Here is a 15186-nt window from a genome sequence, read left to right on the forward strand (position 1 = left end):
GCAGACGTCAGAAAGAGTTTTGGGAGGAAGCAAAGAGACACGCTACATCAGACAAGAGAGGGGAAAAAGAGCCACTCAAAAGGGGAGAGGAAGGAGGGACTTGTTGTTTTTACACGTGCCACATTATTGTCTGCTCATGTTTGTGGCGGCGAGGGTATTTGGAGCAGATGGAATGCACTGGGATGAGAGAAGAAAACGATCATGTCTGTCGAGCCACACAACAGACACTTCCTGTTTTCGTACAGACTTGTACAGTCTTTGCACCTGCCAGAAACCGAGGATTGGTTTTGAATTGAAGGCTGCGGCATCTAGAGGAGGACGGCTCTCAGAAGTGTGTGAACAGGGTGGTGTGGAAGACAGAGGGCTTTTTTGAAAAGTCTCCCACTGCCAGAGACAGAGACAGAGACAGAGCAGTCCTCCTCATGGTTTATCATTATATTTTCTGCGGAGGGCAGATCTATGTGCTCCGAATGCGAATGCCCCCCAACACATGTCAGGGTGACTCACATTCTTTTTGATGCCTTGTGAACGTAAGGGGGATCTGGGTAGAAAGGGGGTGAGGGTAGGAGGGGTTGAGGGCGATGGGGGAGAGGAGGGGGTTAGTCACATTGAGAGCCGGCAGCAAAGGACACAAGACACACAACAACTATTTGGTCATCAAAAAGCATGTGCTTTAGCTTTGCCAAAGAGAGGAAGGAAGAGGAGGATGAGGAGGAGAGGGAGGAGGAGGAGATGTCCTCTGGGCTTGATCTCTCATACAGATGTAGGATCTTAATTTCAGCCAGTTTGCTACAGCAGGAAAACAATCCTGCAGTAACAGGAAATGTGAATTATTATGTGGATTATAATGAATGGACATTTTTTTGTAGAGGTTAATACATTTTTCGTAAGGGGAGAATCAAGTCTGAAATTTGAAAGTGGAAATTACAAACTTCAGAAGCCTTTTTAAACCTCAAATACACTACAAGTTGACATGTTCTCTTGCAACAGAGTGATCAAATGACTTATGTCCTGTCATCTCTCCCTCTCCCTCGTTCTATTCCCTTCTCTCTCTATCTAGTCCTCTCTCTTCTTCTCACTGAAGCCAAGTCCCATGTTATGTAACACAGTATCTCTACTCGCTCTTCCATTTAAGGATCAAACAGAAGCATATGTACAATGGGGTTGGCCATGGTGCTGTTGGGGTGTGGGGGATGTGGTCATTGGTGTAGTTGTACTTGGTCATCTACTCCACATGCAGAATCTTAGTTTTCATGTCGCTTCTCATTGACTTCTTATTTTTCATTGGGCCAATGGGAGTATTCTATTGTGTCCTGTGTCTAGCTCAAGGGCACATCGCCTCTCTCTCTCTCTCTCTCTCTCTCTCTCTCACTCACTCACTCACTCTCTTCTTTCTTTCTTTCTTTCTTTCTTTCTTTCTTTCTTTCTTTCTTTCTTTCTTTCTTTCTTTCTTTCTTTCTTTCTTTCTTTCTTTCTCTCTCTCTCTCTCTCTCTCTCTCTCTCTCTCTCACACTCACACTCACACTCACACTCACACTCACACTCATACACATACAGTAGCTATCAGTGTGGGAACCCTCTGTCATTGATCTGACTGTTGCGTCATTGTGACACTGTCATTGGCTACATTGATATGACCGCAGAGTAATTAGTATGCATAACAGTATTGACAGTACCACTTTTGCTGAACTTCACTGTGTGTACAATTTTGCTGTACAAGCTGTACAACAGCTTTCAAACTTCCGGAGTTTGAAAGCAGCATGGTTTATGGAGTGCGAAGGGCAGTGTTTACATAGTATTTTGAATTAAAAGAGTCAAGGTAGTAGTAGAGTTAGTATGATAATGACAAATCTTTCAAGTGAAAAGGGATGTACTTCTAGTAAGTATCTTGCAGGTGTATGAGAATATAAAACTTGATTAAAAAAACATTCCTGAACACTGCTGAAACCCGTGGGCCCCGTGGTTCTGAGTTGACCCGTGCATCACTATTGAGTAGGTGCTTAAGGATTTAGGTGCAGTGGTGCACAGTGTATTTAATCATTATCACACTAAGGAAGTCTTAATCGTCATGAAGAGCCCTGAAACAGATGAAAGGAGTGATTAAGATCAGAGAGATGGTGTTTTGACCCCTTCACCACGTTGAGGATCTAAGAAGTGTATCAAGTTCCTTTTAAACTGAATCCCCAGTAACAGACGCCTCCGCCCACCATTCACGGATCTCATAAGATACACCACTGGATGGAACTGAGTGATATTTTTAACCACTTGGATCCCCCATGCCAACGCTTGATTGTCCAGACCTCCTCCATTTGATATAGGAGATATTAGAGATATAACCTACCTCAAACATAAGTGACCCCTGGGAGACAAGGGGCCGTCTCTCGGAGCGTCTCCAGACCGGCTGGAGAGACTATGATTACCGGGGTTGTCTGCACCAGCCGTGGGTTTGCCTGGCCATCAATCACAGTGCACCAAAGCCTCAACAAACATTGGAGTGAGATCGTGAGGGAAATCTAGCCCAGTCGAGATGAATGACTGCAGCATTCCAGCGAAAAAGTGTGAAACTGCCGGGGTGATTATACCAGACAGACGGGCGTTACTCCACAAGGCCTTTTGAGAGTGGACATCCGCATTCAGGTGATGCTTTAGGCGTTGAAAGAGAGATTTTGTCGAAGCCCAGGCTATGTAATGTAACTGGAAGCAGAGAGGTGCTTTGGTTTTCAACAGGGCCCTTCACTTACAGTTCTGAAAATGTTCCTCAATGTGTGCTTTACAGACCATGCTCCTCTTTCATTCTGTACATTTAGCTTGAAATGAGAACACGGTACAATGGACAAAAGATAAATCAGTACCAGTGTACAGATCTAGCCATGGCCGGTCCTACCCCGGGGTCGTTATTCCCTGCAGTGGGGTCAGTCAGTCTCTGGTCTCTCTCCACCACAGCAAATGAACCCTAACGGGTCTGTCATTGCGACCATTTACACGGCATTTGGTCTTAGAAAGGCCTTCAGTCACACTGCCGTCCCTAACACCACCAAAGAGTTCAGGATGAATGAGCAGTGGAGGAGCGGAGGGAACGAGGGGGAACGAGGGGGAACGAGGGGAAGGGAGGGAGAAACAGATGAAAGGAAAATAAAGAAGCACGCTGCTTTGCCCGTTTCCCCCTCGAGGCCCGAGCAGAGTTTCACTGATACTCATCTCTCTCTTGTTTTTTCTTGTGTCTGCTGTGTTTTTCAGGCTCTAGCCGATGGTGTGAACGATAAGGGCCTAGGTGATTACCGAGAGGATGGAGAGAGGGTTGAGGATGGATGGGAGGGTAAACTGAATGGGTTTGGGGTTTGCTGGTCCGATAAAGACTGAAGCTCTGATAGTGCTTGGTACTGAGTCCGCTCCAACAAATCGCTACAAGTTAGCTGTTGATGTTCTGTCACTGTGGCTTGGGCACTGTGTCAATCCTCCCTGGTTTTGCCCATTACCCGGCCCAGTCGAGTGAAAACAGGACCCGGGCTGTACTGCATGTCCCAGCCGCCGGTATACACAATCATATGCACTCTCTACACACACGCAGACACAGACACACACACACACACACACACATAGTGGCAGTTTGTAGTCCTCACTATTTGCAAAGCCTATACTGAATTATTACTGTAGTGTTATGTGTTACTATGCACATGTCCCATCTACTCAAACGGCTTGTCTCACAACGAAAAAATACAGTATTTTAGCAGTTAGTCTCCAGTTACATAAATAAAAAGCCTACTATCAAGAGTTATCTGCTGACTTTCATATTCAAGTCAAAACCACGCTGTAGTACAGTTTTAGTAAACCTCATGTCTTGTATGCGTCTATCTATGCTGTGTTAGTTTGCCTTTAGGATAATGTGTGTGAGAGGTAGCTTTGGAATAATGCAGCCACAGTTGAGCTGTGGTCCTCAGTATTCTGCAGCTCTCACTGTGAGGCTCTGCACTGGGGTGTGGTGTGGCCTTCTAAGTGATGTCACTCCCACAAAGCCTGGGATAAAACGTTCTGGGGTTGTTTCTGTATAAAATCTCGGTGTAGTGTCTAGCAGTGGAGGCTGCTGAGAGGAGAACAGCTCATAATAAAGGTCCGGAACGGGGCAAATGGAATCAGACCATTCCACCTATTCCATTCCAGTCATTACCACGAGCCTGTTCTCCTCAATTAAGGTGCCACCAGCCTCCTGTGGTGTCTAGGTGTTCTAGGACTTATTAGTGCTAGCAGACAGTTTGAGTTGAGTTTTATTGGACTATAACACATTTTGTTTGTATGCTCACGTGTGTGTGTGTATGCGTGGAAAAGACTGTAACTAATGCCGCGCACATAGCACATCTGAGCGTCCCTGCCTGCCCTCATTACCTACACCCTGGAGGTGGTCCCAGTCCCACCGTATCCAGGACACACCTAATGCAAAATCCACTTTGGAGCAGCAGCCTCTCCCATCTCTCCTGACTGCTTTACGGACCGCTCCCCCAAACTGATCTGGAGCGACAGACGGCACACAGGGGGCCACCAGAAAGGGGTCCGAGAGTAAAGGATAGAGACATTGGATGAAGGGAGTGAAAGGACAGGACAATTCGAAGTGAGGAGGGATATACCAGGAAAGGCTAAAGGAAATGCCTAGGGACCACCTGCTGTCAAACGTGTTTTATCAGTGTGTGTGTGTGTGTGTGTGTGTGTGTGTGTGTGTGTGTGTGTGTGTGTGTGTGTGTGTGTGTGTGTCTGTGTGTAGGCATATGAGTTTGTGTGCATACATCAGGGCTTAACATTACATTTTTTTAGTAGGACAGATTTTTTAATTATTCACAAGGTCAAGTAAAAAAAAATGTATGGTAATGTTTCCCATCTCCTCAAAAGTATATCTGCCGTTGCAAATGTCAGTCTCCACTCTGTGAGGCACATCGATCTGCAGGTTGAACATGGTGAGATTGTAGACTCGTAAATTGATAGTGCAGTTTGTTTAGGTGACTTTCAACTAACTATCTACTTTACATGCTGATATTGTCTTTGGTATTATTCTGTGTAGCTATATTTGCTAGCCAGCCATTCCATAGAGCGTTGCATTTTGGATTTAGTAGTCAACTTGTGATGCTACAGATTTCAACAATGTTATTCCATGTTGCTACCGACCTTTTTATAATACCAAAATGAAACATTTGTTCTCCAAAAGATATTAATCTCAAGTATGTTATTTGACACTGTAAATTAAGGGAATGAGTGGTTTTGGGTGAATTTTTTTTCTTTAAAGGAAATGTCTATTTTGTCTAGTTTGGTAAGATGTAGATATATGTGTATACTAGGCACACAATGTATATTAAGCACACAATTGCAAGGAAATAAGTGAGCAGATTTTTTGTTTTTATTCAATAAAAACTCAAACTTTTTAGGAAGGGGGCATTTTGCCCCACTATCAGGGCAAAACGCCCCCTGAAAACTAGTGTGTTAAAATCTATTTTACAAGTTTTATTTCGGATTAGAAGTTAAGTCTAGGTATCTTATTTTAATTAAATAATTCAATATTGGAACAAAATGACATTGCACATCTCACTGTTAATAACCTCACTATTATGAGATCTTCCTGTCTAAATCACCCTGAAGTATCTCAAAATTGATTGTGTAACTCAAGTAAGTAACTTATAGTTGATTTGGACATGATTTGAAAAATGCTAGTATACGTGCCATTGACTTGCATTGATTGCCCTAGGGGATATTTTTCTAAATGACAAAATATTACATCAAAGTATCTCAATGGTTTTGTTGGAGTGAATTAAACATTCGAGATGAAACAGATTACATTTTTAGTTGAGCAAAACTAGTGGCATCCACTGAAAGTGTTAAAAAAAACATTTACTGACAAAGTGTGTTTTGTGATTATTAACGGGGGGGTGTTAACTCCACACCACCCTACTAACGTGACTAGGATTATGCCTTTTGACAATAAAATCACCTTGATTTGAAAACCAATGGAATATGAGAAAAATGCTGGTTTCAGTGGCATATTAAGTAAATGTTTACAAAATAATTCCCTCAACTATTCTGCATCAGCTTATGTCACAAAGTGCTGTACAGAAACCCAGCCTAAAACCCCAAACAGCAAGCAATGCAGGTGGCTAGGAAAAACTCCCCAGAACATGAAAAATAGATTTGAATATTATTCCAATGTTGGCCTCTTATCCAATTCTGATTGGAGTAATTAATTTAGTAATCAAAAATACACTGAGTATACAAAACATGAAGAACACCTGACTGACCAGGTGAATCTAGGTGAAAGCTATGATACCTTATTGATGTCACTTGTTAAAAACACTTCAATGTGTGCCATTCAGAAGGTGAATGGGAAAGACAAAATATTTAAGTGCCTTAGAACGAGGTATGGTAGTAGGTGCCAGGCACACCTGTTTGTGTCAAGTACTGCAATCCTGCTGGGTTTTTCACGCTCAACAATTTCCTGTGTGTATCAAGAATGGTCCACCACCCAAAGGACATCCAGCCAACTTGACACAACTGTGGGAAGCATTGGAGTCAACATGGGCACGCTTTCGACACCTTGTAGAGTCCGTGCCCTGACGAATTGAGTCTGTTCTAAGGGCAAAAGGGGGTGGGGGTGGGGTGCAACGCAGTATTAGGAAGGTGTTCTAGGGCGTGTTGAGCCCTGATACATGTTAGCAACCATGTCGTCATGGGTATACGGTGTATTTCTGTAAATGGTGCATTGCCAATGTTTCTGTGAAGTGCACACAGAATCAATTATTATGAACACGTGTGTTTGTGTGTGCATGTGTGCATGTGTGCATGTGTGAGCGGGTGGGTGTCCACAGAAGGTAAATAGAAGGCTGTGAATGGCTGCTCCTCACTGGAACCAGTTTTTGCACTCAAGCCTAAAGTCGTTCACCTGTTGGCATCTCTGAGTACAGTGTTCACACCAGAGCCATAATGGCTCTGCCCTCGCATGGATTCCTCTGTAGAGTTTCTGTTTTCAAGCCTCTATATGGATGGCAGTGTTTGTCCCCAGGAAACAATATTTCAACCCCTCACTGAGTAGATCCACAAATCAGACGAGCTCCTGGCTGTCAGTGAATCACTGTCTAAGGCCTCTTATTTTCCAATAGAGCGGTATCGAACACCAAAGTACACTCAGTGCGCAGTGACTGACATGAAGTGACGGACAGTGGCCTCAGTCCCAAGGGACAACAAGGCCAGCCGCAGACGATGCATGGCTCCAAACAAGCGCCCATGCATTATTAATTGGAATAAGTTTGATTCTTTCTTTCGCTCAGCTACACCGAATGCGGGGGTTCATAAGATAAAGAATTTGGTCTGACTGCACTGCGGGAGGGTTATTTTGTTGTTCGAGAAAGCATCAAAGTGTTCATTTGGGTTTTTGTGTTAAGTGCTTAGTGGAAAATAATAGGGCATAGAATGCTGTTTTGCATATGCATCAGGGACGTCTGTGGAGAAAGAGGTGACAGTATTCATAATGTTAAATCCCCTGTTGAAGACTATACTGGAGGAATATTCTTCACATCAATAGTTGTCCTTTTAAATTGTTGAAGGCAACCACACGTTTTTTTCTCTGTTTTCAAATATTTGCATATTTTTTTTCTGTCCTGCTGGCATTGGTTTTGCCTGATGACTCACCCTGAATTGAATTCCACTGCTCTATCGATCACTACATACATTCAGTTTAAAACCTCCATCCTAAAGTCATTTGTGTGACTTCAAAATGAGGGGCATTGTACAAAATAAATGAATCAGCGATTGGATCGTCTCTAACAAGTCTGACCAATCAGAGGATCAAATTTGATAATGTCATCATGTAGGCCGGCTCTGGCCCAACCCATCGTTGTCTGGGACCAATCAAAGCGGTCAGAGTGTGTTTGCATTCTAGAAATCGTCGGGGAGGGAGGCAAATCCAGACTCATCGTGGAGAAGAAACATCAGTTGGGCAGAGAGATGTGGATGGGTAGCCAGGCAACCATTGGCTATTAATGATCAAGAGCAGTGGTGGGAATTGTTAGAATAGTATTCTAAGTATTGGCTGTTTAGAGTCCTGGTGGGACAGGCTGCTGCCGTGCCCTTGAGGATAAGCTGAATTGCTCAAGGTGAACATCCAGCCGCATTAATGGAATAGCCTTTGAAAAGGATTTAAACAGGTGAGCCACTCACTGGTAGGTAAAAGCATCTTGTAAACACACAGGACATGAAATTACATTTCTTAAAGCTTGAGACAGAGCTGAAATATTTCACCCTTCAAACTATGAAATGTTTTGTCCTCATCGAGGGACTAAGCCTGCTGTGCTGCACATACAACCTGCTAGAAACGTCAGGAGCTAATGGTGTGGGCCATAAATCCCCTCCAGTTCGATATCTGAATCTGGAGGGAAACGCAAAGCACTCTCTCCCCGCTCATCCACATCAGACTAAGCCATGCACGAGATTAGCTGAGTTGAAGTTGGCTTGGCACATTAATAATTCTCTACCCGAACCGGAATCAGCGCATTAAAGGACATGATGCATGTTTTATATCTCTGTGTAGCATTTCACTGAATGTGTGCTGGAGACTATGAGGCTCACTATGAGGGAACAAACAAACACATGTACCCGCTCAGGAACCCTGGTGCAGGGGAACCGTGGTGCAGGGGAACCGTGGTGCAGGGGAACCCTGGTGCAGGGGAACCGTGGTGCAGGGGAACCGTGGTGCAGGGGAACCCTGGTGCAGGAGAACCCTGGTGCAGGGTAACCGTGGTGCAGGGGAACCGTGGTGCAGGGGAACCGTGGTGCAGGGGAACCGTGGTGCAGGGGAACTGTGGTGCAGGAGAACCGTGGTGCAGGAGAACAGGGCTGCAAGGAGGCCTGGGATGCGGTTCAAACGCAAGAGGTTTGAATAAAAATGGTGAAAGAACTACTGAGGGAATGATGGGATATGTGTCTTGCAAGCAGTGGTACAGTGATGGTAAACTCTCCCACGCTGAGCAGTACTAGGCCTATAAAAACACTATCTCCCACGCTGAGCAGTACTAGGCCTATAAAAACACTATCTCCCACGCTGAGCAGTACTAGGCCTATAAAAACACTATCTCACACAAGTACAGTATCAGGCAAAAGTTTGGACACACCTACTCATTCAAGGAGTTTTCTTTAGTTTAAATATGTTCTACGTTGTAGAATAATAGTGAACACACCAAAACTATGAAATAACACATATGGAATCATGTTATAACCAAAAACGTTTTAAACTAATCCAAATGTATTTCACAGGTAGTTTCACAGGTAGTTTACTACATGATTCCATATGTGTTATGTCATAGTTTTGATGTCTCTTTATCTTAGAAACATGTCCCACTTAGAAAGTATGAATGATCAATTTCACAGGTAGTTTACTACACTTTCAACAATAGAATATCTGATAACAGAAAACCGTTCTTAAAATGTGTGCTCATCTTATTCAATCTCCCATCCATACTGTGCTATAGTATACAGCATTCAATAACATTCAGCTGTTGAAAGGCATTTTGAATAAATAAAATCAATTACTCTTTGAATGCACAACAAACACCAGACATATTCTGTTACGCTGTAAGAAAGCTTTACCGCAGGATGCACACACACACACACACACACACACACACACACACACACACACACACACACACACACACACAAGCTAAAACACTTTGGAAAGTCATAGTTTATTAAAGTCTGTTTTTGTTCAAGTAACGTAATTAAAACTATCCCCAGGCATCTACAATGTTTGTGTGCGTGTTTTAGCCGCCCACAACCTTGAAATTGGGGTCTCAGTGAATCAATGGGCCCAGTGACTGGGACAACTGGCTGACTGACCTGATTGGCTTTCTCCCTGCTGATCAATAAGATACCACCCTCTGCCCCTCTCTCTGTCCCCCTCCCCCACACCCCGCCTGTTGTAGGATGGCAGGACGCCTTCATCGAGTCTTGTAAAAACAACCCTGCGCACTATGGTAAATCAGGGGAAATTATGGCTGCCCAGCCTCACGCTCCAATGGATTGCCTTTCCATTCCCCCCCGCCTTTGTCATTGGGCTCATCAACACAGCAGATGACTCGGGTATTGGAGGCTCATGTCTCTCTCTCTCACCCCCTCAGCCCTGCAGCTTGTCTCCTCTGATAAAACAGAGCCTGCGAGGGTGTGACTGGGCCCTCTTTTCTCTCAATAATAATACTGGTGTGGTTGAAGTCCTCCTCCCCCAATTGAGAGATCCGGTAATGACTTGTATTAACGCCATCCCTATGGTCTAATTCTTAACAACCAATAGTACGGCCAGTCACACCCAGCCCTCCCTTCACTTTCGCTGAACTAGAATTAGCCCTTGGCAGTGCGCCAGCCAGCGCATGTCAATAGTCCACCAAAAAAACCAGCTCGAATTCCCTCACAGTGTACTAGAAGCCATAGTCTGGGCTCTCCACAAATAGCTTTACGCAAACACTCCATGTTCACACTTATTATCGCTTGTAAGAACACAACCACATCCACCCTGCCCCCCAGCCACCCTGTCCCACTGGCCCATGACCCCTGCTACTCTCTTACCTAGAGTTGGTCATGTCTGTCTGGCCACCTCTGCTCTTCTCCAGGCCCAGCTTGGTGAAGATGCCCACCAGCACCATGATGGCCACCACGCCACAGATGATGTAGACGATCATATGGGTGCGGTCTCGGTCGGGCTCCTCCTGCACCTCAGTGACGGGGGCTGCCGGCTTGCCGGTGTTGGCCCAGACGGGCGTGTCGTAGTTGGAGCAGGACTCCTGCTCCAGGCTGTGCACCTTAAACTGGCAGCAGAAGCGGTAAAAGCAGGAGCCGCAGCAGAACAGGTAGACGCCAGCGTTGCAGTTGAACGGTGGGTCCCATTGGCCCATGACGTCGTAGTAGCCCCGGCAGCGGCTGCCTATCATTGGGATGGTCTGGTCCTCCGCTACCGGAGTGGCCAGCGTAGCCTCCAGAGAATTAGAGGTGGCTGCCGTCTGGTTGGTGGCCTGGGCATCGGTCCCAGCCTCCCTAGAGTTCTGGCCCAGTGAAGTGAAGCCCAGCAGAAAGCTGAAGGCGAGGCAGATGAGCACAGAATGGGCAGCCATGTTTGATACCTGTGGATGCTGCTTCTGTTCAGTTGCTGAAGTGTCTCAAAGCTGGTGCAGGCCAATTAACACCAACTTCAGAAACGCAGGCTTCTTACTGGCCCAAAAAAATTGACATGGAAAAATAGCCTTTTCGGTATTTCATACACTAGAGATTTGAAAAGGAGTTGAGAGCTTATGGATTAGCCTATATTCATAGCAGCTGCCTGAAAGAATAAGAGCTTTCAATTACCTTGCTGAGAGTTATTACGACACTCAGGTACAGGAGGCTCAGTGTGAAGTCATAAATTGCCATCAAGAAGGGGGATGAGCAAGTAAGTGAAACAAACTAACCTCGAATCTCAACCTGCTCCTCACAAATGAGTCCCCAGTGATTCAGTCCCAGACTCAGACACACAGTTCTGGCAGCGTTGCAAAAATACCGCCCTTTTCTGCCAAATGTCTATAGCAGATGTGATCTGAAATCTGGAGCACCTCCAGTTTAGGAGGTGTCACCCAGAAATGAACTGGCCCGTGGCATTTAAAAGAAATCTCACCACAATAGGAAAAATGTTATCCGTAAACCAGAGAGATTTGGAATCCCAACAGCGCCAGCGGGAAAGCAGATTCCTCAAGGCTCCAAGCTCCTTTCTGTAAACGTCTTCATTTAGGAGAGGGACACACAGATTTTGATAATTGCCCTGCCAAGCATTAATCAATGCTGAAGAGGGGGAAAGGGCAAAGCACTGGAACTTCCAGATAATCCACTTGTCATAATCTATAAATATGTTAGTTGTTGATATTCACCTCTCAGATTATCTTGCCTCTAGCAACTGCCTGGTCTCCACCTGAATGTTCATTTGATTCTTTGTTATTTTTCTTGTAGACATTTTTAATCCCTTTGCTAAGTGCAACATGATGCTCTCATTCCTTTCCTTTCCAGATGTGCAATTCCAGTTAGATGCTATTCTACAATTGGTCTTCAATATTGTATTATGCCAGAAAAAAAAGTATGTGGGTTTTTGTTTCCACCGCCTCCAGCGAAAGCACAGCCTGCAGTTCTTCAATATTGTCCTACGAGATCTAAACTGAAATGATGATTTAGTCCAGATTTAAAAGCAGTCCTCAGCACCTGAGGCAGGCAGCCTTTATCCCACACGCTCACACACACATGCACACACTCTCACAGACACACACACACACACACATTCAAATCCATAGGCGACAGCGCTCCGTCAGTGTCAGTTTGGCTTAATGGGTTTAGAGGGATGGGGGTCCAGTCACTCTCTGTTGTTGTGGATTTCTCTTGGTGCTGTCGGATCGGCTCCACACCACACCTGAGAGAGAACCTAAAAGGATGGGGTCACCAATACAGCTCTGCTGCCAGACAACTACAACCCCACAAGTGCTACCAAGCAGGGGATAGGGGAATGACAAGGGCAGCGTGCTGAACAATCCCCCCAGCCTGTGGAGTCTAGTCCAGTCCTCCCTAGTCTAAATTTATGAGAAGCTCACTTTTGAGCGAACATGTGGTGTAATTACATTTCTACGTAGTGTCCCACTTCTCTACTGTAGTCCCTTCCTTGTTTTCCTTGTCTTCGTTTATTTACCACGACTCCATAATCCCTCTCTGATGCTTTTTGTTGTTTCTTGCTCTCTGCTTTCCTCTGTCTTCCTCACTTACCTCTCCCTCTTTCAGACACAACTAAAGAGCAGGCTTTCTGCCGTGTTACTGCTGTGAATACAGGAAGGTATTACTGAGCCTGTGGACTGCGGTCCATGCAACACACCCAAGCCTCAACTCCCCAGCATGTTCCAAGGGCAGGATAACTGGAGAGGCGACAACAAAAGGCAATGCAAAATCCTGTTTTCAAGAAGCCTTCAAAAATGGGACTGCAGCAAAGCTGTTTGTGTTGTTTGTGGTCTTTTATCACGCTCATTTGCAAAAAGCATTAATATGCAACAGTTTTACCAAATGCTGCACATTAAAGCAGTCTTCCAATTGTTATGCAAGGGACCTCAACACAGTCCTTCCCCAAAAGCAGCTTCTGTGAAAACAGGCATAATTTGATATATATGTATAGGAATTTTATATATATATCACATGTATGTGTTTTCTCTGTTTCTTTGCTTATGGAATTCTCCAACAGAAATTGGATGAAACAGGATAACCAACAGCAGTAGGATGCTTTTTTTCATTCCATCCCCTCTTTGTTTTTCTTCAGAAGTGTATTCCTCTGTTTCCCTTGTCCCTCGCACAGAGCTTCTTTATCCCGTTTCCGTTGATGTTGCACTACTGTGCTCTGGCAGGACTAAATGCTCACACGCTCTCTCCCTCGCTCTCTCTCTCTCGCTATCTCTCACTCGCTCTCGTGAGCGAATGAGCGCACCTCTCTTGCTGACTCCCCCTCCCCCCTCTCTCTCTGTCACTGACACCCTCCTCCCTAGGCTGTGTCCCATGTTTTTTGTACTCTCTCCTTCCAAATCTCTCTCTTTACATCTTTCCCCTTCTCTCTTCCTTTCTCTCGTTCTGTTCTCTTTTGTTTTTTTATCCCCTCATTTATTTTTACCCCCCGTCTAACCTTTTACCTTGCCTCCATCCTCTATCCCTATCCATTTCCCCCTCCTCTCTTTCTAAACCCCCCTCGGTTCAACAGATGAGTGCAGTGATGCTGACTGCATGTGTCCATGTGTGAGCGTGAATTTGCTAATGCCTATGTACCCTCCTGGTCTTTATGTGAGCATGCTTGTGCTAATGCCTATGCATCCCCCTGGTCTTTGTGTGAGCATGTCTCTAACATGTGCTGCAGGATTTGATTTAGTGAGGGAGTGAGTGAGAGAGAGAGGAGAGGGAGGGGGTGAGCAAAGGAGAGTAGAGGGAGAGGGAGAGGGGGAGAGGGAGAGGGGGAGAGAGAGAGAGAGAGAGAGAGAGAGAGAGAGAGAGAGAGAGAGAAAGAGAGAGAGAGAGAGAGGGAGAGAGGGAGAGAGAGAGAGAGAGAGAGAGAGAGAGAGAGAGAGAGAGAGAGAAATAAATAAATAACGGAACAGGGACTGGAGAGCAGGGGGAGAGGAATTATTAGATTGCAGGAGGGATGGATTGGAGGGGGATTAAGGAAAGGAGAAGGAATAGATGGAGAGTGAGAGGGAGCAAGCCAGATAGTAGAGGAAGGGAAGATAGATAACAGACGAAAGAGTGAGAGACAAGGTGGCGTGGGAGATTAGAGAAAAGGAGATATTTGAAGGCTAGGAAAATGATATTCTGCAGGAAAGGCAGAGAGCAAGGCCTGAGAGATTAGGAAGAAAAGAGAGGGACAAAGAGAAAGGAGAGAGAGATGCAACATTGTATGAATTTGGAATAATCCCTGATTTAATGTAGTACATGAACTAGATTTGGTAGAAGAGGCGCCGTTGGGTCTTCTTCGTGTGTTCTAGGCGAATATGCATCCTCATCAGAATACATAGCAAAATAGCGAAGGGATGCTGCTAAATATTTTATTCTGTTTCAAAGCTGTAGACATTATACTCCTTTTGAATATTCATTTTTCCCTTCTTTTCCCTCTTATTCTGTTTAATTTCACTACCCCCGTCTTCTTCTCTCTCTGTATATCTGCATCTCTCCATCTATTTCTTTCTCTCTTTGAGCCACTGTTGTTTCGCCTACCCATCACTATTCCCTGCACAGCATCTCCTTCTGTCTCACCCTTACCAACCCTCTTTTCCCAAATTCACTTCGGATTTCTGGCAGAGCGCATAGAGACATACACACAGTAAGGCACTCTGGCACACACACATGCACACACACAAACTCCGCAACATGCAGTCATATACCCTCTTTCTCCAAGTCTCACATCTCCTCCATCTCATCCACCTCTCATTAATGTTTGTTTTCTTCTCTGACTTCAAATCAAATTTTATTGGTCACATAAACATGGTTAGTAGATGTTAATGCGAGTGTATTGAAATGCTTGTGCTTCTAGTTCCGACCGTGCAGTAATATCTAACAAGTAATCTAACAATTTCACAACAACTACCTTATACACACAAGTGTAAAGGAATGAATAAGAATATATACATATAAATA

The 15186-nt window shown here is 44.8% G+C and overlaps 1 protein-coding gene across 1 annotated transcript in view; it reads right to left on the bottom strand.

Moving 5' to 3' along the window:
• Nucleotides 1–13373, bottom strand: part of LOC115104262 (protein shisa-9-like) — a 91834-nt gene extending 78461 nt beyond the window's left edge. The window contains exon 1 of the mRNA XM_065006530.1: nt 10585–13373. Coding sequence (XP_064862602.1) covers nt 10585–11126 — 542 coding nt within the window. The 5' untranslated portion in view covers nt 11127–13373. The remainder of the gene's footprint in view (nt 1–10584) is intronic.
• Between the last annotated feature and the right edge of the window lie 1813 nt (nt 13374–15186).

This window comes from Oncorhynchus nerka, linkage group LG21 (genome assembly GCF_034236695.1).
Source record: "Oncorhynchus nerka isolate Pitt River linkage group LG21, Oner_Uvic_2.0, whole genome shotgun sequence".
Classification (NCBI taxonomy): domain Eukaryota; kingdom Metazoa; phylum Chordata; class Actinopteri; order Salmoniformes; family Salmonidae; genus Oncorhynchus; species Oncorhynchus nerka.